The 24,604-nt window shown below is 35.8% G+C and overlaps 4 protein-coding genes across 6 annotated transcripts in view; 2 read left to right on the top strand and 2 right to left on the bottom strand.

Annotated features, from left to right (window-relative positions):
• The window catches only part of siz (Brefeldin-resistant Arf-GEF family protein schizo), a 125,190-nt gene extending 115,010 nt beyond the window's left edge, over positions 1–10,180 (bottom strand). For both annotated transcript variants that reach the window (XM_017898823.1, XM_017898821.1), the window contains exon 1: positions 9,711–10,180. In XM_017898823.1, coding sequence (XP_017754312.1) covers positions 9,711–9,940 — 230 coding nt within the window. In that variant the 5' untranslated portion in view covers positions 9,941–10,180. The remainder of the gene's footprint in view (positions 1–9,710) is intronic.
• Positions 10,181–12,562: 2,382 nt separating this feature from the next.
• Positions 12,563–15,445, top strand: EDTP (Egg-derived tyrosine phosphatase). Its single transcript, XM_017898793.1, has 6 exons — positions 12,563–12,824; positions 12,902–13,458; positions 13,909–14,228; positions 14,302–14,764; positions 14,827–15,162; positions 15,247–15,445. Exons 1-6 carry the CDS (start codon positions 12,738–12,740, stop codon positions 15,413–15,415), a joined length of 1,932 nt encoding a protein of 643 aa, XP_017754282.1. The 5' UTR covers positions 12,563–12,737; the 3' UTR covers positions 15,416–15,445.
• Positions 15,446–15,915: 470 nt separating this feature from the next.
• On the bottom strand, positions 15,916–16,907 carry Pex10 (peroxisomal biogenesis factor 10). The gene is made up of 3 exons (XM_017898799.1): positions 16,620–16,907; positions 16,302–16,553; positions 15,916–16,233 (listed from the first exon to the last, which is right to left on the bottom strand). The coding sequence occupies exons 1-3, from the start codon at positions 16,905–16,907 to the stop codon at positions 15,916–15,918; spliced, it is 858 nt and encodes a 285-aa protein (XP_017754288.1).
• Positions 16,908–17,993: 1,086 nt separating this feature from the next.
• Positions 17,994–24,604, top strand: part of Rap1 (RAS oncogene family member Rap1) — an 89,716-nt gene continuing 83,105 nt past the window's right edge. For both annotated transcript variants that reach the window (XM_017898803.1, XM_017898802.1), the window contains exon 1: positions 17,994–18,666. The gene's annotated coding sequence lies outside the window, so the exon portion shown is untranslated. The remainder of the gene's footprint in view (positions 18,667–24,604) is intronic.

Raw genomic sequence — 24,604 nt, forward strand, 5'->3', positions numbered from 1 at the left:
CTATTCTATATAAAAAAAATATAAATAAATTATTTTTCTTTGTAATATTCGATGTATTTCGTCCAGATCAAAATTCGTCGTGCGATTACAAGGCAAAGGAGCGGAAAAAATGCGATTTCGTTTCGAAAAAGTTAAGGTCACGTTCACACCGTTGCAAGGCAACCCACGCGATTTTCCATTTCGTTTTCCACCGCGATTACCGGAGAAATCGCCGAGAAGCCAGCGACGTGTGACCACAGTCGACTTCCGCGCCATATTTCTATTTGTATAACCAATTTTCCCGTTTAAACGTCGAATTAGCCTATCTTTCCGTCGTTGTCCAACCTTCTGAACCATCAACTCGCGAAACCCGTTTCGAAATCGAAATTGGGAAACTCACGAGGATCTGAGACTCTTTTCGAGCTTTCCTGCGATTTTAGCCAAGATGGCGAAGATATTCCGTACGAGGGAAGGTGGCAAGGTGAGATTGATAAGACAGGAAGATGTTCCATGTGGGATTTATCGCTGAAGTGTCTCGAGAGGCTCTCGAAGACAGGAAGTGGTGGATAAATATAGCACTTCTGAGAGGAAGATTGAGAAACGACGATGAAGATGAAGATCATCGGTGTCGATTTTTATATTTTATCTGCCGAGTTTTTATCGTGCACTATTTCCAGAAAATTATTAACGGAAATCGTTGAGGAAATTGAATGAAAATTAAAAGTCTCTTCTCCCAGTATATTATAATATTTTGGGTGGAAAAATAGAAAATGGAAAAATGGAAAAAGGAAGAGGGTTGAAAATTGTGGAGATAAAGATTGATTAATGAATAAAAATTGGATGAGTCTGGTATACTGAGAAACTATACTGAGAAACGATAATGAAAATAAAGATCATTGGCACTGATTTTAATATTTTATCGTTGCAATGTTTCAAGAAAATTATTAACGATGATCACTGGAAAAATTGAATAAAAATTGAAAATCTTTTCTGCCAGTATATTATACATTAATATTTTGAGTGGAAAAATGGAAAAATGAAGAGGGTTGAAAATTGTGGAGATAAAAAATGATAAATGAATAAAAATTGGATGAGACTGATATATTAAGAAACTGTGATAAAGATGAAGATCATTGGCATTGATTTTAATTTTTTATTGTTGGAATGTTTCGAGAAAATTATTAACAATAATCACTGAAGAAATTGAATAAAAATTGGAAATCTCTTCTGTAAGTATATTATAATATTTTGGGTGGAAAAAATGGAAAAATAAAGAGGGTTGAAAATTGTGAAAATAAAAATTAGATGTAAAAATGTAGGAATGATCGAAGTTGAAAATTTTTCAGCCACGAATACTAATTTTTTATTTAATTATTACCATACTAAAAATTTTGAATATATTTAAAATAAACTGAGAAAACGATCAAATTCAGATCACAGAAGAAATCTGTGAAAGAAACACCGAAGAAAACAGAAACTGAAAATATTTTTTGATGATTGAAAATTCGAAATAAATATATTTTTCAGCCAGAAATCCAGGAATGGAAAATGAAAGACGAAAATTCGTCTGAACTACTAATTCGATGAAATGAACATTGTATTATGGGATATGGCAATGGGATTATGTATTATGAGATTATGACAATAATAACTGAAAATTGTTGAGGAGATTAAATAAAAATAAAAATATGAAAAATCTATTGTACATTCGTTTAAATAATATAAAAATCAATAAAAATTGCAAAATACGTTTATTAATTAATACTATACCAACAACTAATAACAATAATATATTTTAATAATAAATACTAATGAATTAAAGCTCGCTGAGAAAATGAAATAAAAATAAGAAATAAAGTGAAAATAAAAACACAAAGAACTTATTATACATTCCTCAAAAAAAAAAAATATCAAAATCGATGAAAATTACTGAATTTTAATAAATAATAATAAATTTTAATAATAAATTCAAATTTTGTACTGCATAAATTTATTAATTTATATAATAATTAATCTACGAATATCTTGCAATATCTATTCGAAAATATCTGTTGAAATGATCTATAAATACTCACTTATGCTACCTATCATAAGCAGACACTCGAAGTATAGGGAAGACGATTACACTGGTCCATCAAACACAGAGGCTGACGTAAAAGCAACAAATCTATATCCGATTGTACGTCTACACGTTCGAGGAATACCAATATCAGTGATAAATCGAGACATCCCTGATATACGAAAAGGCTGCATCTCGTATGCGTTTATGCACCCGGATTGAACTATATTCGGATCTAAAATGGAGTCAGGTCGAAATACCTACCGAGAGGATCGATTTATATGCAACGTTCTTTACATGTCCGAGACAATCGCGTTAACTCGAGAATCGTCGAGAAGGGGGGAAAAATTAGAAAAGACGTCGAAAGTTGAATTTAAAATCTTCTTTGCGAATATATAATTAGAAAATCGCGTTTTCGAAGCATAAAATATCGCGTGCCTGTACTTCCACGTTCATAATTAATTTCGAACTTTCCAAGTATGGAGAGTGATCGTAGAACACGACGAATACCAGAAGATTCGTGTTATACGAGTACGACTTTGGTTGCAACCATGTTCGTTGATCGTTTATGTATCATTATAGCAGTATCGCAACGTTGCGATAGCGATATACGTACATCGTAAAGATGCAAATTTGTAATTAGTGCAGGTATTTTCTTCGGTGTTGTACGAAGACTGGTATGATTTTTGAGCCACGTAATAGCAAGCAGTGTTATATGAATATAATCGTAATTACAGCGATGTTACTCTGTAGTGATGGTTAATATTTCAATTATATTATTTGAGCTGTAGAGAAATGTATAAAGATATGTAAATATGGAAATAGAGAAATGTATGTAAATATAGAGAAATAGAAATATAGGAAATAGAAAAATAGAAAAATATAAATATAGAAAAATAGGAAAATAAAAATATATAGGAAAATAAAAAAATAGAAAAATATAAATATAGAAATGTAGAAATATAGAAATATAGAAAAATAGAAAAATAGAAATATAGAAAGATAAAAATATAGAAATATAGCAATAAATAGAAAAATAGAAATATAGAAAAATAAAAAAATAGAAATATATAAATGTAGAAATATAGAAATATAGCAATATATAGAGAAATAGAAATATAGAAAATATAGCAATATACAGAAAAATAGAAAGATAGAAATATAGCAATATATAGAGAAATCGAAAACTAGAAAAATAAAAAATAGAAATATATAAATGTAGAAATATAGAAATATAGCAATATAGAGAGAAATAGAAAAATAGAAAAATAGGAATATAGGAATATAGAAATATATACAAATACAGAAATATATACAAATATAGAAAAATAGAAAAATAGCAATATAGGAATATAGAAATATATACAAATATAGAAAAATAGAAAAATAGAAAAATAGCAATATATAGAGAAATAGAAAAATAGAAATAGAAAAATATATGTAAATACAGAAATATATAATATATTAAATAAATTTATACGATATTTCTATATAATATTTACATAAATTTATATGATATTTGAATATGATATTCACACAAATTTACGATACATAATACCAAACCAATATAACCACAATTATAAAAATTAATAAAATAATATAAAAAACATTAACGTGCCTATGCTCTAATAATATAAATTTCCCTAATTGAACAACATAATAATTTCAATTTCGTATTACACGAATAACTTTCACCATATTCCACTTGAACATAACCCTAGCCACAGTAATACTACCGATTAGTATCGTTTAATACTCCAATTATACCAATTACACATCGCCAATACCATCACAAAAACATTAACACATCTACTTCGTAATAACACAAATTTACATTGTATTACATAAATCATTTTTGCCATATCACCCGTACACCGTGACAATTTTTCGATCACGTTACACGAGCCCTATACGAAACGTGTTTTGTATAAGCTCGCGTTATATAAACGCCATTCGTTGCATAAAGCTGCACCGTATAAAGCCACGTTATACGAGCCCGTGTTGTACAAACGCGAGAGATATGCACTCGTGCTGTACGAACCCGTACAACGGACGTTTACCGTGCACGCGAGTCTGGTGAACTCAAACGCATAGTCGCGGATCGTACAGTAGCGATAACGTCGGGACGCGTGACCCCGCGACCGGTCTTCACCGTCACTTCGCAGTCCGATATTGCCCTCGAGTAAATGGAGACAGAGAGAGAGAACTCGATTCTAACGAATCTAACTCTCGGTGATGACTTCCTAGGTACCGGCCCAAACTGTGACCAAAAGGTGCCAAATCCGGAACACTGTAGAACGCTTTTAACCCTGTAGCGACCATCATTCTCGCCCTCGTCACTACATGGATTCCGCCTTCAAGGACTTTCCCGCAAAACCTCGGAAAACTCCCAGTTTCCTATATGTATTCCTAATAATTTCCTAACTTCCCGTCTTTCCAATAGTATCCCCAGTGTCTGAGGCAAGGGCCTGCTAAGCAAAGCCTTACCGATGAGTCCGCTAGCAGGCCCGGGACGACACTCATCCCTTCCTTTTCCTAACGTCCCTTCTAGATACACCAACCACGGGGATACCTGCGACGAGCCGACATCAAACTACGCTGAGGGAGGACCCCCACAACCCTTCTGGTACAGAGGAGTTAACCGCGGTTATACATTCGTGGTACGAAGAAGGTTTCCACAAGAGTGGTTGCACTGGAAGTCACGAAAACGTGTTTTACGGTATTCACAGAAATCTCGAGCGTGATTGACACTAAAGTTTTCATTCGGGTCGCGACAGTCATCGGTGACGTTTCGTGGACGGTAGTACCCAGGGAACGTTTCATGGCCGCCGCCATTGCGCAGCAGTAGTAAAGGGTTAAAGTATTGTAACTCATAAGGACGTGTTCAACCGTTTCAGTCCCAAGCAGCGCGATCGCACTCTCTTCGGACAGGCGTGCTCAACTTTGCCGAAGCACGTAAGTCACATAGGCACCAACAAGCGTTATCGCGACGATTGGGATTTTTCGACATAAAATTAAACAAGCGCTATCCCACCGTTTGGACTTCTTCGCACTCGATCAAGGCAAGCGTTTTTCGACCGTGTTCTTCCAAAAGCCTCTGGGACTCGAACGGTTAACACGTTAAATGCCACGCCGGTGCTAGACTTTCCGTTCGGGCCCGGCCTAGGTCCTCTGGACCCCTGACCGGGCCAAACTAGGACCAAAGGGTGCCAATTTTTAGTATTAAATTCTTCGCCATCTTTGGACCTAACGTTTGAGAATTCCTGTTATAAGAATTGGTACAGTATCTCCGAATTTTATGGACACTTCGCCCGCACCGGTGGCCCACTTCACGGCCGAGTCTGAGCCTGAACGGAATGGCAAGCAAAACAGGCTAGGCACTTAACGCGTTAACCAGCCAGAGATTCACCCTGGATTAATAAACACCCTGTCAAGGTAATAACTGTGGCAGCTGGTCGATCGTTCTCGATAGACTATCAAACGTTATCGCGATTTTCATTCAGAAAATGATTTCATTTGGAATTTTAGTAATTTAGGAATTCGAAAATAGTAAATTGAATTTATGTTGAGATTTATGATAGAGAAAGTGGCTTAACTGATTTGTGAACCTAATTTCTCAAGGAACAAATGAACAGAAATTGTGAAATTGTCAGCCTGAGGTACCTGTGCAAACCTAATTCCCAAAACTTAAAATTCCACTCCACCAAAGGACCAAAATTAAAATATGACACCCCTCAAAAAAGAAAGACCCAGAAATTATAAAAACAGTACCCTAAGGTACCTGTGCAAACCTAATTCCTAAAGCTTAAAATTCCACCCCACCAAGAATGGCAAAATAAAACAGAAAAAGAATGATCCCTATTGAAAACCGACGGACCGAAAATTCCGCAGAGAAAATTAACTGAAATAAATTGTAAAAGGCCATCAGGTAAATTGAATAAACGCAGAGAGACGGTGAAAAATCGACGTTCTAAAAAAAAAAAAAAAATAACAGTTACAAAATTGGAATGACTGAAACTAGAGTGAAAGAGCGTGTGGATCCACGGAGAACGGGAGACAGACTCGAATAGGGTATCGATTTTAGCCAGACCTGGCTTGCACGTGTAAAGAATTGCACGCTTTTGGGTTGCAATATTGTGCAAGTACGTCGAGGTTAACCGGTCACGCCAAATATATCCACACCTGGTAATTGGTCCTGCCACGATTGGAAACTCGGAGAAATTTGACACACATTCGCCTCTTGTTTGTACACATTTATTTTTTACACTCTAGTTTTCTGACATGTCCAATGTCAGCCGATCCCGATAGTCTGGCCATCCGATTTATTAAAACGGCCCGTAACTCGGGACACTGAGTTCGAACTTTCTGAAACGTCTGCACGATGGCAGTTGCATCGACAATGCGATTAAACAAAGGTAATTGATCCGTCTTGTAACGAACTGGGATCAAAATGGTCGCAGTTTGATAGAGCTTTGAATTATTGCACGGTCAAGGTGGAATTGAAGATTGGGATAGGAAGTTGATCAGAAACGTTGAAAGTGGTGAACATATTTTCCTTTTTTTGGCGAAATATTTATGAATATCGGTCTGGAGAGTGATTTTTTGAAAGTCGAGTTATCGAATAATGCGAATAAGAGAAAATCTGTGAGACTGGTCGTGCCAGAGATCGCTTTCTGATAAGATAGATGGTTAAATTAGTTTCGTAATAGCGAGTAGAACTAGGGACACGAATTGCAGTCGCATCCGTCTGACTCAACCTGTGGGAACGATTCGCTCCTTGCCATTTTTCTTCTTCAGATGGACGATACGGGGCTCGAAGCGCGCTTAACCTTGCGAGTTCACACATCCACACCCGCGGCTTTGTGAGAAATCGCCGGCTCGGTGTGTACCTCCCCGCATGCACACAACCGTGAACAGACCTTATTTAGGAAACATGGGCCGCCTCGAGCTAGATTCGTATCCTTTGAATTGATGAGAATACCTTGGAAAAATCTGAATACTAAAGCGATATTTCAAATTGCTTTCTCTTTTTAATTCAAATTCTTAGCAATTCGGGTATTTGAAAATTTGGAAATTCGTGAATTCGAGGATTCAGGAATTCGAAAGTGCAAAAATTCAAAGATTCGAGAATCCGTAAATCCAAAAATTCGAGGATTTTGGAAATTCGAAAGTTTGAAAATTCATCAACTCGAGAATTTGAAAGTCCAAAAATTCGAGGATTCGGGAATTCAAAGGTTCAAAAATTCATCGACTCGAGAATTCGAAAGTTCAAAAATTCGAAGATTCGAAAATTCGAAAGTTCAAAAATTCGAGGATTTGAAAATTCGAAAGTTCAAAAATTCGAGGATTCGAAAATTCAAAGGTTCGAAAATTCATCGGCACGAGAATTCGAAAGTTCAAAAATTCAAGGATTCCAGAATTCGAACATTTGAGAATTCGAGAAATAAAAAATTCAAGAGCTCGGAAATTAAAAAATTCAAGAATTCAAAGATCCAAATACTCGAGAACCTAAAAATTCGATAATTACAAATTTGAAACCTTCATAAATTCTACCATTTTAGAAACTGAAAATTCGAAAATTCAAATACTCGGAAATCTAAATATTCAAATACACAGTTAACTCGAAGTTTAAAACACGTGCACGAAAATTCAACTAACGTTCACTCACTCTAATAATTCAAACACTCGAGTAGTTCAATTCTCGGCTTGAATTTAGGAAATTCAAATTATCCCGCCCCGCTGCCCCCTCTAAGCGAACTTCGCAGGACTGACGCTACGAATTCAGCGCCCCGCGAAACGACTTTCACCTCTCTCAAATTTCAATTACTCTAACGCTAGACAAAGATACAAGTATGGTTACGGAAAATTTTTCAGGAAGGCTGACCTAACCGAGAAGGGATCGTCTCGAAGAAGCATGAAACGCGATAGCTTCCTACAACCCGAGGACGATCGTATCTCGACTGAAAAGCTTCGCACGCATATGAAATCGATAGGATAGAGAATCGCGGGTGTACAGTTAGTTTTTCCGAACGTATTACGGCGAATCGATTGTTCGGCCAGTAGCGATTTTAGATAACGCGTAGCGATTTAATGATCGACCCAATTTTACGACGAATAACAATGTAGCATGAGAGGTTTCCTCTGTTCTCTCGTGTCGCAATAATCAATAGAAACGGCCCGACTGCATCAAGGTTAATTGTCCGTCTATTAGTCACTGTTATTCGTGAAAAAGTCCAACGCACTATTATTTTTTCACCCTCGCCCAAATAATCGATACCAGCCAGACCTATCGATACTTCCGCGATGCTGTAAAATAACAACACTAAATATATTATATCGATTCGGGTTTAATTAGAATTTCTATTGTAAGCTTACCGTATGTAAATAATAATGAAATAATATTTTTAAATAATATAAAGCTAATTATTATTACCCTTGCATGGGGCACCGTGAATATTTTACATCGTAGAAATGTTTACATAATGCGTCTATATGCTGCAAAACAGAGACCCTCTTAAATGCGTAATTATATTATATAATAACTGCCACAATAATGGAGGAAATTGGTGCATAACGTTTCACTAGCAGAAATTCCGATGCAACTTTTACTAATTGTATTATGTCATGAAAATCGCGCGAAACTCGTGAAGCAACAAATCGACTGCTTCCTACAAAATTTCTGATATATTTTCATTTTTTGATATCTTGATATCGATATATGTAAAAAGATATTTAAATTGAATTTTGGCGCTCCATAATGTGTCCCGAGACTTGTAACGTTATTCGAAATCGATAAACAACAAACACTAATGGCTATGAACTCTCCACTTGGCTAAAAGTTTGGGCGGAAAATTCCATTCGCCGTACCGTCTCATCCCCGATCGACAAAAACGATCCGCATCGTTTATTTCGTCATACGAATGCCAGACACGGTTAATTAAAAAGAATATCATAAGAGATTCCATTAAGAAAAACAGTATTTTATATGTTACGGACCGAGCATTTCGAATTTTTTAAATTTATCGTTAAGGTTCACGCGTATATACGAATAACAAATTAACGGTATTGGTAGATAGACTAATCGTTGAAAGTTCCATTTGAACATAGTTGGCGACTGCAACGCCACTGAATTTGATAACCGCCGTACGCGGTTACGATTAACGACATTCGGTTGCAAACAACTCTGCTTGTACTGCTTCGCGATTAATAATATCGTATATAATCAAATTTCAAAGCGAAACAAAAGAAATTCTGGTCGAAGTTTACTTTCCTTGCATCAGCGAGCAACACTCACGAAAGGTGTTAATTCAGTGCCGATAGGTATCGCACGAAAGATAGTGGAAGCAAAAAACCGGTGATCCATTATTTATACGCCACTGCGTTTCCACGTTCTTATAATATGCGTACACATTTGTAGGCATGCGAACGCTTTGCCCGCTGAATTATAGCACAAAACTAACGTAATCGCGTCGACACTACCGGTGTCAACATCTTTTTCACAGCGAAAGCTAGGTGTCATTGTGCCGATTGCAATCGCACTATACACCACGCTCCTCGCACGATTTCAAACAATGGTTTACGCTTTGAATCGCGAGCAAATGTTTCGTATACATACGTACAAAGAATTCGGGGATGCAGTCAATAAAATAAATTTAAAAAAATATATAAATACCTGTCATCGAGTAGACGTGTTAGATCAGTCATCTCGCGCTCGAACTTGAATTTTGACACCTCGCAGAGCAGGGCGTCACGTTCGCCGATGACCTCCGAAAGTTCACGTTGCAATCTCTCGATCTCCGCATATTGCCGGCTGATCAATTGATTCTTCTCTTCAAGAATGCTTTCGACGTCGGGGTCCAGAAGACCGGCCGGGTCACCGACACTTCCTAGTACCGCACTCATACCGTTTGTTTACTTTCACTGAGGCGCGCACACACGTTTTCGTTCTGTCTCGTTCGGTACTGGCCTCACGAACGTTCCTCCCGACGAGATCAACGAGATCACAAATGGCACGCGCGTCCACTATCAGCACGCGGCACACGTAGAAACGCCCCTGGCCCCATACCCAACGCGAATATCACATACGACGGACGCTTTGCCCGTGAAAAATCGACGAAGAATCATTCACGGTGCAGCACCGTTTCATCGCGTACTCGCCATCTTGCGTCTATTGCCACCTCTCGGCTCGTGTCAGTCCTGATTCACGATCGTTCCTGTTCCAATTCCGCCGGATCGTTTGTCCAGAAATACCCAGCCGGTCGCGCATGCGCGCCCCGCTGGAACTGGAGTGGTTTCGCCGCCGTCGTCATCGTCGCGATGAACTGCGCCATCTCGAACTAAAACGTTCAAACGATTCGCTTTCCTTTTCGATTCTATTGTCAATAAATCGAATGATTTAATTTCAATTTTGCGATCATTATTTCCTTTATTACCTTACAGCGATTTGCATGCTATTCAGTATTGCTTGAATGTGGCTAACGATAATTCTCAACGTTATTTTTCTTTCAGAAATGTTAATGTTTGAAAATTTAAATATCATCAAGGACATCAAGTTTAAATAAAAAATTTTCGGTTATGTTTCTTGTGTAGATGTAAATTTTTTTTGTCCCATGAGACGTATTGTTTGTATTTTCGAAATATAATATTAATGTAACGATTTATCGGAATTAATATTTTATTAACTTGAAAAACCTATCTCACGTGTCATACGCAAAAGATTGTATTTATATGCGTCGTATAAATAAAAATATAAACATGTATAAAACAGATTTATACAAGTTTAGGGAACACTAATAAATGTAATTTCAATTTGCAGCTATAAAACTCAATGATGTATTAATTCTAATAGACATAAATCTCGAAGAGGAGTTCTTAGAATCATTTGCATAAATGAATATATAATTAAAAGAATTCATCGTACAAGTTAACGATTCTTTAAATCTAACGCATTATTTTAAAAAATTTCCATAATCAATGCTTTTAAAAATCCTCGATAATCATCCTCAAAAGCACCTCGTTTTAAATTGTATCTATTTATTAAAAGTAAAATTTGCAATACCATCAGAGCAAAGCACGCGTTCTCCACATTGCAAAAATAGGTTATCTTACTACGCTGCGTTTCACTTCGTACTTTCGTCCTGCCAGACGACTGGTTTCCGTTTCGCTTGCGGATCATAGAAGAAAAAATATTGTTGTTTCGTTTAAAATAAGATTATTTTTCCGTGTTTATTGTCGCGTGGGTGAAAGGACAAGAAATCAAGGTCGTCGTACTGGTCGTGATAACGAGATCGACAGCGAAGAAGAGGGACTCTCTTGTCCTTTTAACAAGAACTATCTTTAAATGCGACCCGTGAATGGTGATAAAAAGATAACAGATTTTTCGGCGTATAGCCCGGAAAACGTTGCGAATAACGAAAAAGAGAATGTCAGTGTACTCGGGAGAGGTTCGAATTACTACGTGTAACGTGAAACATATTTTCTCGGGTGTGATGTTTAGGTTATCTCGTCGGATCCTCATCGAGATTGGAACACGATGAGATACCATGGATATTCTCCGTGACAAACTTTCCGTTTTCACGTTCGATTATCGTTCGATGGACGTTTTATGAATTTCTCCAGGCATTAATTAATGTGTTCGTTATGATGAAAGCAGCGTGCATGACTTGAACTCAGGTTAAGTCGTTCTACGAAGCGTTCTCTACCATTGTTACGACGAAATTGTTGCTCAAATTCCCCCTAAAAATTTTGTAAATGGAATAATCTTCTATTCGGTTTCTACTGCATTGTAAAATAAAAAAGAATTTGCAACATGAAGAAGACAGTTTGAATTCAATTTTACGGTCGGATGTAAAAGACAAAGAGAAAAATATTAAAAAACAAAAATACATAATTAAGTAAAGAAGTGAAACTACAAGTGTAAATTGTCGAACTAACGAAAATAAATGAAATATACTATATAATATCTGGACTCTGATGATCAAGACATTACTGATTGTTTCATCATTATTCTAATCTGTATATGAAAAGTAAAGCATGTTAAATGATAATTTATAAATTTAAGGTCACTTTATTTATTATAATGCATTAACACAAATAAAAGAGAAATATATATTTCTGTTAAATAAGTAATCAAAGAAATGTAGGTTTAATCTTCCAAAAAGTGGTGCTATTACTATAATGTACAACTGTACAATGTTTGTTTGATAGTACTTTACATTGATCTTTTATGTTTATTTTAAAAGAAATTGTACAAACATTAAAAAACTGTTAAGGTATAATTCATGCTTTCTTCTATAATTTTAATTGTTAGTACTCTTTGTTTTCTTGAGTTAGCATGAGTTTATTTTATAAACTTTCTATTAATAAAATCACCAATGTATTCTAGAGTTAAAGCTTTTATGTATTCTGTAACATATGATGCTCTCATAAACCTGTAATCTCGTTATGTTTATGTTAAAAATAATGTTTTTCAAACTTAAGAACAAGTCATGACAAGCAGCAAAAAAACTTTAAATTGTGATGTGGTATATTTTAAATACAGTGTTCGTGCCATTCCTCTCATATGCAAGACATTGGCTACAGTTAATGATTCATGAGCATCCTTATGAAAATTATAGAAACTTAGGACCACCTTAGAAAGAAAAAATTGTCCTTTAGTTAAAATTTTGGGTACCATATTCTCAGAAAACTTGCTTCAATCATGACAGAAATCGCCATTCAAGATTTACAGGAGCTTCTCATATACTTCTCGAAAAACACTTATAGAGCCAAGGATGCAGATAGCACGGTAATTTTTTTTTTATATGCACATTCTTATTGTTTAAGATTCATGCCTTAAAATTTTAAACAATATTTTTTTTCTAGAGTCAAGCAATCATGCAAAGATGTCTGCTGCTCACTGATTTAGATTATACTCACTTTATCATAAACAATAATGGAGGTGATCTCAGTGCACACTATCCTAGCCATCTTATCATTTTAGAATATGAGAAGTATAGGAATCCACATATGTGTGATACGCCGCCACCTCTGCCACGCACAACAGAAACTATATATGAAAGCATGTATGACGCTAATAAATTGAAGGAATTGATTAAAAGTGCTAGATTTGCCAGGTGTCGTTCAAGATTTCCACTGCCGGTAATATTGTATAAAGGTAGACATGTATGCAGATCAGCAACTCTGTCTGGTGGACCAGAAATTTATGGTAGATCTGGGCTAGATTATTTATTTGCTGGTAGCGAAGGAATAGTTTCTATTCAACAACAAGTAGATGAAGCTCGGGGGAATGATTCTGTACTTAGTGACTGGCAATTATTCGATAAAGTTAGGCATCAAGACATCAAGCTTTTGAAAACTCTTAATGTAGGAACTATTATTGACTTTATGGTTGAGAAGAAAAAGGTCAAATTTGGAATGAAGTAAGTAAATCAATTTTGATAGCAATATTTGATGCATGCATTAATTGAAAAAATAATACTGCCTTTCAGATATGCCCTTTTCCATTCTTTTTTTTACATTATTTACAATATCAGTGGAATTGTAATTAGTATTAATTATTTGAAATATTTTTAAATCAATTTTGAAATAATGTATTATTGTAAATTATTTTTTGTATATTAAATATTCTTGAAATATTGTTGAAATATGACATTGTTTCTATAGTCCTCTTGTGATAAAAAAAAATTGCTTAGACACAAAAAATTAAAAAAAAAAACAAAAGAAAAAGCAAGGAGAGCTAGGAAAGCAGTCCTTCAGTTCTTCACAGAGTCAGTGAAGTTTCATAACAGTTAATAGCATGATCAGTTTTTTTTATTCTATGAATCCACTTTTAGAGGACCTTAAACAGAGCTCTTTTGTTCGGTACTCAGCGTGACATCCTCGGAGAAAGTAGACAAAGAGAAGAGGTATTCCGACTTCACCCTAATTTCACTGCCATACCCTGGATGTGAATTCTTTAGGGAGTTTAGAGAAAATGACTACTTGGCTAAAGGTTTGGTATTTGATTGGTCTCAGACTCACGTAGATGCGCAAATTGGTGTGCCAGAAGATTCAATTTCTACTCAGTTACGAATTAATTGGGATCAATATCAAGTCTGGGATTTAGTTGAATTAACTCAAAATTATTTAAAACTCATATTAAGATATTTGAGCGATAGTAGCAGTGGCATATTAATTCATTGTATCTCAGGTATGTTTTTCTTTTTTTTCTATAATTCTATATAATTCTCAATTGGATAAGTACTTAATAAAGCTGTTTATAGGATGGGATCGCACACCTTTATTTATTTCATTATTGAGGATCAGTTTGTGGGCTGACGGTGCAATTCATACATCTCTAAATGCGTATCAAATTCTTTATTATACTATAGCATATGACTGGATGCTGTTCGGTCATGATTTAGAGGATCGATTAAGCAAAGGAGAGGAAATATTTTTCTTTTGCTTTTATTTTCTAAAACACATTCATGATGAAGAATTTAGTATTCATCCGCGTCATAGCAGACCTAGGCATACGGTTCTACGCAACGACAGTGACTCGCAGTTAGATAACGTTATGTTCGATAGCGAATCGGTAGTGACATTGAGCTCAGTTAGTTCCAACTTAAGTCTGAATAGTTGGTGTAGTTCTGTTAGTCAAAATAGCAGAGATAGTCAAGATAACAATCCACCAGCGGTGTTTCACTGTGCTTCCACAGAAACTCAAGATGACTGTCACAGTAACGGGTACATATATTTATTTTTTTGTATCCATTCAATGCCCTTTTTCTTAATTGTTTATTTTGTAGGAACGTTGTACCATGGTCATTCTATCCTTCACCGAACAAAGAAGGAATTGCTCATGGGTCGCGATCACCTTTACCACCTAATCGAACTTCTCCGGTCGCTGTTCCTGTACCTGGACGTCTTCGACAACGAAACGAATCCTCCTCGTCTGGCGGATCTTGGCAGATGATATCGGGAACCGGTAGTTTACGTGGTTCTACGACTGCTAATGCCCCGCTTACAGACGGACTGACATCTAGTTTAGTTTGCAAGCCTCTTTGCGAAACTTATACGGGACACGCGTCTCAAGAATCGAGCACTACGATCATTGAAGACGAAGTATGTGCGTCGTTGGCACAGTAAGTACTGTTTTTACTATCATATTTCTTCATCAATGAAGATAGAATTATAAATTCCGTATACGTTTGATCGTTCTGTTATAGATCCCGGAGAGAAAAGTTACAATGTTTAAGAAGAATATTTTATAACGCCTATAGTCATACTGTTGGATTTCGAATGAAAGATAATTCCGAATCGAGTGGCTTTGGTCAGCTACTCGGTAATTTTGCCGAGAAAGTAGGAATTCTTTCCGTTCAACGCACATCCTTGTGACTATAACGTCATTAAATTCTTTCCCCGATCCCCGCAATTATGAGTTTATTGTTATTGATTCCTTGATTCAATTTAGAATTTTATAAAAACGCTATACAATGAAAATAAAACAATTGTACATTATCGTTTATGTGAATAATGCGTTGTTATACAAAAAATGGCGTGTATACGCGTGGCATAAATAAAAACTTGATATTTTTGTATATATATATATATAATATTTATATGTATATATATATGTAAATGCGTGCGTGTGTCTACTAGTTTTGCTTTAAATTTACTCGCGGTACATGTATGTGTATTTATGACTATCATCTGTATAAAATCATTATTAGCACAGATGCATAGTAATTAATGTTAAAAAAAATTATAAGAATGTTAAAATGCATAAAATAGTTTTAGTGAATCATTTATCCTTAACTTAAGAATTATTTTGAGAAAAAAAAACATTTGCATGTTGTTTTTGTGAATTTTTTTTTTTTCTAAATATTTTGAAATAGTTACAAATTCATTACATACACAATTCTAGAAGGTACAACATGTTCTCTACACAGTGGACATTGTGGTTTAGTATTCAACCAATCAGTAAGGCAAAACCAACAGAACAAATGACCACAGGGTGTGGTAGTTGTTGGCACTTTTTCAAGGCACAACTGGCACATCAGCTTATTATGTTTCTCGTCAACTGTTAAGTATTTCTCAAAACGACTTTCATTGTTCCTACTTTGCCAGATTTTTAACAAACATTGTGCAAATGTAGCAATTCCTAATAGTCTTAATCCCCAACTAATAGTATCGGTAGGCCGATGACCATAAACCTTCAAATTTAAAAAAAGTAATAGAAAATATATCAATTAATATTGCTATAAGATTTTGCAAAATTTACCTTTGCGTAATCTATTCCTGATATTCTTTTACCCAAACTATAATATCGACCAAACATATAAAATAGTCCTTTGTGTACTAATATGAAAGTAGGTATCATAGTACACATTCGTTGTATAAAAGAATTTAAAAATATTACAGCTGTAGGAGTTAATTTACTATGAGGATGATTAATCGATAATTCTAATCTTTTCAGTACTCTAATCAATGCTTTTTCCCCAAGACATTCCAAAATTACTGCCAATACCCTTGCCTGAATAATAAATAAATATTGCATGTTAATTAAGAATAGTTTTCAGTAGCTACATCAATTACATACATATAAGGATGGAACTTTCTGAGCTGCTAAATTGGCTTGCACTATCCCAGTGTATTCTTCCCCTAATGTTTGATTTCCCATTCCCGTCGTAAAGAAATAATAAATTAATTTAAATGGAATGTCAGAGTGTATAAGGGGTAGCAAACCCATTCGTTTTTCAATAATTTGTAGAACATCGATAACTTTTTCTCGTAAATGTTTGACAAAATCATCGTCTCTCTGATGTGATCGTAGAATTTCAGCTTGATTTGCAGTTTTTAATTTCCGATATTTTTTCTTTATTTCCATCTGTGATAAATAATCTTTTTAAACTTGTTTGCGAAAGATTAGAAAATAGTACTGGTTTGGTAAACTATGCACGAAGACTTTGACCATCAATATTAAAAATAACACAGAATTAATAAATGTAATTAAGATAAATTATTCTCCGAAACAACGCGAAACATAACCTCAATTATTTAAATCAATCTCAGCACCTCTTTTCCGGGATTTAACATTACAATTACAATAGAAATACGTATGCGTTATCTGTTGAATATTAAGAAAATAATAAAGTACTATATACATGTTTCATAAAGATTAAAGTACATTGCCAAAATTACATCACGCGGTACCGTGAAGAATGTCATTTATAGCGTGCACAATCATCATGAAACAACTTTTTAGTAAGTTGAAAATACTTTTAGGTAATAATCTCAATTTTTAATATTATTTATTCTCAATTTCTAAGCGGATAATTTATTTAAATATTTTATTTTGGAATCAAAAATACATATACATGTACACAATTTAAATGCAAGTGAGTTTGTTATATTAACATATAATTACGATATTAAAGATGAAATATTTAATACGTGTAAAATAAACGCATAATACGAATAAATTCTATTTTAGTTTATATGTAACGAGTTATTTAATTTTTTCAAAACTTTACACGCAACATAACGATAATGAAATTTAAAATAAGCGAATATAACTTACCAATGTTGCAATGTCCCGTTGTTTGTTGCTTGTGAAACAATTAAAACAAAACGCTTTACTATTAAAACTATTTAATGATCAAGAACACCAATTGTTTACTTCGTACAATATTAGAAAGTCAACAATGTCATAAAAAACGAATCACAAACGAATTAAAATACAAAAAAGCAAAAAAGTCTGTTATAAGGAATTTGAATATGATCACGGGTATTTTCCTAGACAAGAAATGCAACTAGCAGGTGGTTACAAACCAAAGAAAACCGCTACGATTTTTTTAATTCGAAATTCATATTTTATATCGTTACCGATCAATGGCGACTCGTGATTCGTGGATAAGGCAGGCGCGTGTCGCATTTCTTGCATCGAGCACGCCATCTGTGCAACCCGTAGTTACATAGTCACGGGCAGAGGGCAAAGCGGCGAGCAGCAGAGAGGCATCGCCCTAGATAACGGTAGAATCGTGGGCTGGTGTCGTGCTGCTTTTCGCGAAAGTGCTTGAAAACCGAGAGGAACGTATCGAGATCGTTCACGAGGAGTAAAACCGTCGTCTGAACTGAGGTTGTTTTTTCGTGGTGTGTGAACAGCCGCCTCGAGCCAGTGAGTATCGGCTCTTCGAGGCGACCGAACGAGAGGACCGTGCCCCGAGGAGCTTTGGTGCACCCGCGCCGCGCGAGACTTTCGACCAGTGCGGAATTTCTCAGCCAGTGACACGTTCGTTTCGTTTTTAACTTTGTTTCGTGTCTCCATATTACTCGGCACCAGTCCACGGATTCTCCCCGGTTGCTTTCGATGTGTTCGCTACGCCGACGGGACGACGAACCGAGCAGCACAGGAGTAGGAAGCGAGTAATCGCCGGAGAATCTCTGTAGATTGGGATATAGTGGGCCGTGAACAAGGACGGAGAACGGGCGAGAGAGGGAGACGGAGACAGTGTACGAAGGAGTGCGCGAGGAAGAAAGAGAGGGACGAATAGAGTGCGACAGAGGGCCATTAGATTCGAGGGGTACACGGGTGTACATACGTCGAGTACGCTGAGCAGATTCAACGAATATTTTGAAGGCACAAGGTAAGGGGAAAACCAATGTCTTTATAGGGATATATAGTTTCTAAAAAAAGAACAGCGTCCAACCCCCCCGTGAGGTCGTCGTGGCGTGGCACGCCAGGCAAACGCCGCCGGAAATCATGCACGGTGGCCGCCCGCGCGTTTTCTCAGGCGGTGCCCGATTCTTCGTAGATTTTCGAGATTAGAAGCATCTGTCTATCCATTTCGTCCATTTTCTCGTTGATAGTTTTCACGTCGACCGATTATTACGTGCCTGATTCGCGTGGTGATCGTGTCCGTACATGCCGGTTTCTCGTGTCAAATGGTGTCGTTTCGGTGGCTGGAAAGGAACCAGGTTTTCTTGCAGGTTAGGTTCGCCTATCTGTCCTATCGGGTGGTAACGTTTCGACTTATCGAATCCGCGATATACGTAGTCATTTGGATTCGCGCGAAAAGTAGAAGCTTCGAACATACCGGCAAGGACGAACGATGCAGAGGCTCTCTCTCGGATACTTTCGCCTGTTCGTCTTGTTCGTTCTTCTTGACTGTTCGGTGATTCACGTGAGTCACTGGCGGCGCAGGAAGTGACTCGAGAAGAAAGAAACCCGGCAACGTGCAACGACGCTGCTTTGTGCTTCGAATATTTGTTTCTCGAGTTTAGAAGTTGCGATATATTTTCGCCGCTTGACTTCTTATCCACGTTTCGGATTCTCGAATCGAGTTTATCGACTTTGATAATACGGTTATCTCTGTGTCAATCTTAATGAATTTTCTTCGCGTGAAAGCAACGTGTTGCGTGTGCCGCGATAGAATTATGGAAGTATATACGAAGCAGCGTGTACGATCTTTGTCGTTTGTGGTTATGTTTGGTGACAACGTTCTTTGTCCGACGTTCTTTGTCGAATCTGACGCAGATAAGCTGCCTTTCGGATTTATTGTTGACACAGATCGACGACAGGTTTGAATGTGCGACTAATTATCGGTGTTGTTGAATCAGTGCGACGAAGAATGCAGTTTGCTGTCACGTGACCCGTAAATTCTGTTTCTATGGCAGTGGCGAGCAATCCTTTTCGTGGAAACTGATTATAACAGCATTTTATGGTACGATTGAAATTATTTTAATAAATGAACTCGCTGCTAGCTGTTCATGTTTAATGCATGATTATTAAGCGTTAGTTTCTTCGTTAATAGTGTTTTGCCATTAAAAATTCGCGATTTAATATTTATCTAGCGAATTAACGAAGTAACGTGGAAAAATAATGAAACTTGCAGAAAGTAGTGCTGGAAACGAGAATGGTGAAGGTGGCAAGTTATCAGAAGTGAAGTAGATAACGAGTTTGAAAGCCGCCGCGTGGCTAATTTAACACGAGTTATTTTTAGTCGCCTTTTTGAAATTCGATACGTTAATTTATTTATTCGCGGGATTGCGTGTCTAGCTGGTAGGCGAAAAAACGGGTCTCGGAAATTAGAAGCGCTTATTCTTAAATAACACCCATCCTAACCCTATTATTCATTTAATCTTCCGCCATATTAGATTTATAAAAATTCAAAGATGGCGTTCTTTAATATTTTTAAACGTCCCGCGAAATGCCGTATAAGTGATTGCTCTTTGGAAATATGAATCAGTGTTTAATATATTTTTTATCGGTGTATAACAAACGGTATAAGTTATTTAATTTCGCTGGGCCATTTTTAACGTTGTTCAATGACGAAAATGTAAAAAGTAAACTCTGGGAACGCGATTAAATAGAGAATCGAATATTTTCGCAGTGGATTTTTATTTGCAATATAAAAAATGCCAGTGTACTGGGAGCGCAGAATTTTTTGTCAACTTTTTTAATACCATAAATCAATCGCATGTTGAAAAATGTATATACAGATTCGACGAATTTTTTTTTTTTTATTATCTCCATTCGAGGAGATAAATGGAAAAGGACATATACACACGTGTATATATATTTCATCACGTTCGGTTCGATTTAAATTATAACATGAATAAAGATGGTTCCCCGAACGATATTGGCAACCGCCCCTTCCCCGCCTCTTTCTCTCTCTGCTCGCCGATAAAAAGCGAATTCCAATCGGCGAGCGAACTAACTTACAAAGTCCTGGAAATTTCGCGCATATTTTCAGGCGTGACGCAATAACCGAGATACGAGATAACGAGAAGGAACCGGACATGCGGGGGGAAAAAATTCGTTGGATCCAAAAGGAACACGATAGAATACACCACGGTTCCGTCTCCCGAGGTATTTTCCACGGTTCGCGGAGAAAATATCGCGCGTTGCGAAGAAGTTGAACGGTGCAAGTGTGACGTATGGTAAATAAGGAAACTCGACGTGGACAGATGGCACTGCTGGGCATTTTTAGTGTTACGTTTATGTCGACGCCGAAGAGGAAATAAGGAAATTAGGTTAATATCTTTAATTTAATCTATCTTTAATTGTAATTTATAGCAAATTCATAGTAATTTAATTTTATAAATTATTTACCAGTGTCAGTTTGGTGCCATTTTCGTGTTTCATTTCAGCCCTGTCGCGACTTGAATTTTACATAATTATTAATCGGTATCATGTAAGAAATTCTTTTAGGTTATTAAAATTTTCCAAGTAGGACGTTGTTATTTGAAATTGGTATTAATATTGTTATCGATCGCTATTAATTATTTTAATTTAAATTGTTAAAATTACCGTAGTTTTTTTAGGGAAAAGGTATTAGGTCGAAATAAAGAGAGGTTATGTAAGAAATTCGAATAAAAGAAAATTGGTACAGTGGTAGAATATTTTGGTGGAATCATTTTGTTTATTTTCGCGTAGCTTTTTTAGCATACGCTTCATTGTATTCCACGTTTCGAGCAAGTCAGCAGGTCGATGAGCAACTTTTGCAAGGACAATAAAAATGTTTAGCCGTCGTCGAGTTTCACGATGGCGTACGTCATCGAGGAATAGAGCTAGCTAGCGGAGATGATTTCACTGCCTATCATTTGAATGCATGCTGATTTAGATAAATATCGACCTTAGCCACTATAAATAAATCCTACGGTATATCATGGAATCTCGTACTTCCGCGACCGATTTTATTTTTCGCGCCATTATTTGAACTTTCCGAGTTTCCACATTTCTCCTTTTCCCTCCTTCCTTCTCGCTTTTGCAAATTGGAAAATTTCTCAGAGCTAGGGAATTTTCTTAAATTTCCCCAAATAAATAAATAAATAAATAAATAAAAAGAAATAAATTTTGAAATAATTAACAACTGTTATTATTGTTTAATTTATAGCGTATCGTTATCTTTCGATAATTAACAATTGCTATGAAAGGTTATGCAAATTTTTAACTTTCTTTTAAATGCGGTGATTATTTTTAATTACGATCTTGCCCGAACTTTTTCTAATTATAAATATTTAATCGAATGCGATGATCGTTGAAAGTGCGATGCACGATAGAAACGGTAATATTAGCGTTTCGAAGGTAAACGATACATCTGCAGAAATCCATATAGATCCTGGCAGATACCGTACCTCCAGGTAGAACGTATTTTGCCAGTGTCCATAGCACGGTTTCGTGCAAAATTACTATTACGCTCGCTTGGCGAGGCGAGAGTGACTCATGAACTAATGCAATCATTTGTAACGCTGGCTACGCGAGAAATGACGTAACGAAAGCGTATCGCGTCATATCCGCGTTGTTCCGAACGATACTTTTCCACATTTTATCGCGTCACTGTCGCGCTCGCGCCGATTCCATCTACTCTGCTCTACATTCTATCGTACTATAACCCGTGTTTCATTCTTTCTACCCGAGCCAAGGAAGTCGAAGAATTTCCTTCGCGAATCGAATTAATCTCTCCTTACAGCAAGGAATTAACCACTCGTGACCGAAAAGGAAACATTACACATCCACATTCCGTTGTTTTATCCAGAATAGTGTATGTGAAGTATTTTTACCATTTTCACCATTGTTACCATTTTTACCATTTTTATTATTTTCACCATTGTTACCATTTTTACCATTTTTATTATTTTCACCAATGTTACCATTTTTACAATTTTACCATTTTTACCGTTTTCACCAATGTTACCATTTTTACCATTTTTACAATTTTACCATTTTTACCATTTTCGCCATTGTTACCATTTTCCCCATTGTTACCATTTTTGCCATTTTCGCTATTCTTGCAATTTTTACCATTTTTATCATATTCGCCATTACTACCATTTTACTATTTTTGCCATTTTTGTCATATTCGCCATTACTGGCATTTTACTATCTTTGCCATTTTTATCGTTTTTACCGTTTTACGTTAAGCTTGTAAATATTTGTTATATTTATGAACTATCGCGTTTAATTTCTCTTCGACAAACGTTAATTGGTTGTTACTAGCTAGTGGAATGCGGATAACCAAACAAACGGAGGTGTTTTAAAAACTAGGGAACTGCGCGTGATAGAAGTTCCTTTGCGTCTGCATAGGGAGACAAAGTTTTAAGCGTGCACTGTTCGGCTTGCATATTTCGTATAATTTATGCGTCTGGCGTGTATTTGTAAAGACATCTGCGAGAGTGTATTGAATATTTCATAGACGGTTATCATATTTGCTTTGTACAGCCCTGTATCGTTTAATATCGCGAATGTACCGTAATGGAACACGTTGCAGGATGTGCTTAACACTAGAACTACTGACCTGTAATATATACCTAAATATAGTACGCGTAGATGATATTAATTAAAGTGGTATGATGAAAATAAATGGGTATATATAATTACGTTTCTATATGAATGGCAGTCTTAATGGGATATTAATTTTGACAAATGCAGCTGCATGCTTCCAGTGATCCCAGAAACATGTTCAAGGCAGACATTTTGATTGATTTAATAATTCTAATATTCGACTGTAATGTCACGTGACTTGATACCTAAGTAACAGTGTATCTACATATTTAAAAGCTTCATTCGATTTATTTTATTTACGTAACTGACTATAATTTTATTTCCAATATTTCCAAAAATATTCGATATTTCAAAAATTTTCTTTTATTTATCAATGACTGTACGATCTTTTTATTGTACGTGTTCGCAGCAATTATTAACCCTTTGCACTCGGCGATTTTTTCAGAAATATGCAGAAAAATAGCAATTCGAAGACTTCCTGCCATAAAGTCGACGGTATTTTTAAAACGGTAAATAAGAAATCGTATGCAAATTAATGCGTAAAATTATTTTATTTCGACATTCCATCGTTGGGTAATTTTAAATTTAATATATTAATTAACACCGATCTTTAGAATCCGATTAAATGGCGACCGAGACTCGCCTCTCGAGTGTAAAGGGTTAATCTTTATTTCTGGGATCAAAATGAAAAATTCCCGAAGAGGGAATCGTGTCAAAATGGAATGCAATCTCAGAGATAAATCCCGGTTTTAAAAGCCCATTACTAATCGGTGAAATTTTATAATAGCGAATTCGAAGGGGAACCTATGGAATTTCTATTGAGCTATTAGGACATACAACAAAAATCATCGAATCGCGAATTAAAAATACAAACGACGTAGAACGTTAATTTCTTGCCAATTTAACGATTTTATTATTTTATATTTTATAATTCGTATTTTTAAAAAAATATAGCTAGCCTTGAAACCTTCGTTTAAATGGTGCTTTAATCCAGTATATATTAATGAGACACCCTGTATAGTAAAAGAAGCTTATATTCCATTGCAGTTTAAATTATAATCGTGATGTATATATATATATTAAAATATTCACCATTTTATATCATCTTCTACATACAACGTATTTTATATTTTTCCACACGCGTATATAAAATTACGTGTCACGCGTTTTGCATATTTTATTCGCGAGTTTTGGCAAATTTTAAATGCATAAAAATGTCCCGAATCTAGTTATTTTCGTTATCGTTTTAATATTTTATTATAACTAGCGTAACGAGTGATATTCATTTGCAAAAATCT

This window comes from Eufriesea mexicana, unplaced genomic scaffold (genome assembly GCF_001483705.2).
Source record: "Eufriesea mexicana isolate 0111107269 unplaced genomic scaffold, ASM148370v2 scaffold752, whole genome shotgun sequence".
NCBI lineage: Eukaryota > Metazoa > Arthropoda > Insecta > Hymenoptera > Apidae > Eufriesea > Eufriesea mexicana.

Coding starts and splice junctions, on each gene's coding strand:
- Pex10 (XM_017898799.1), bottom strand. CDS start 16,907: ATGGAAATAAAGAAAAAATATCGGAAATTAAAAACTGCAAATCAAGCT. Junction 16,554..16,619: donor AGAAAGTTCCATCCTTATAT/GTATGTAATTGA, acceptor TTTATTATTCAG/GCAAGGGTATTGGCAGTAAT. Junction 16,234..16,301: donor CAGGAATAGATTACGCAAAG/GTAAATTTTGCA, acceptor TTAAATTTGAAG/GTTTATGGTCATCGGCCTAC.
- EDTP (XM_017898793.1), top strand. CDS start 12,738: ATGACAGAAATCGCCATTCAAGATTTACAGGAGCTTCTCATATACTTC. Junction 12,825..12,901: donor CCAAGGATGCAGATAGCACG/GTAATTTTTTTT, acceptor TTTTTTTTCTAG/AGTCAAGCAATCATGCAAAG. Junction 15,163..15,246: donor GTATGTGCGTCGTTGGCACA/GTAAGTACTGTT, acceptor GTTCTGTTATAG/ATCCCGGAGAGAAAAGTTAC.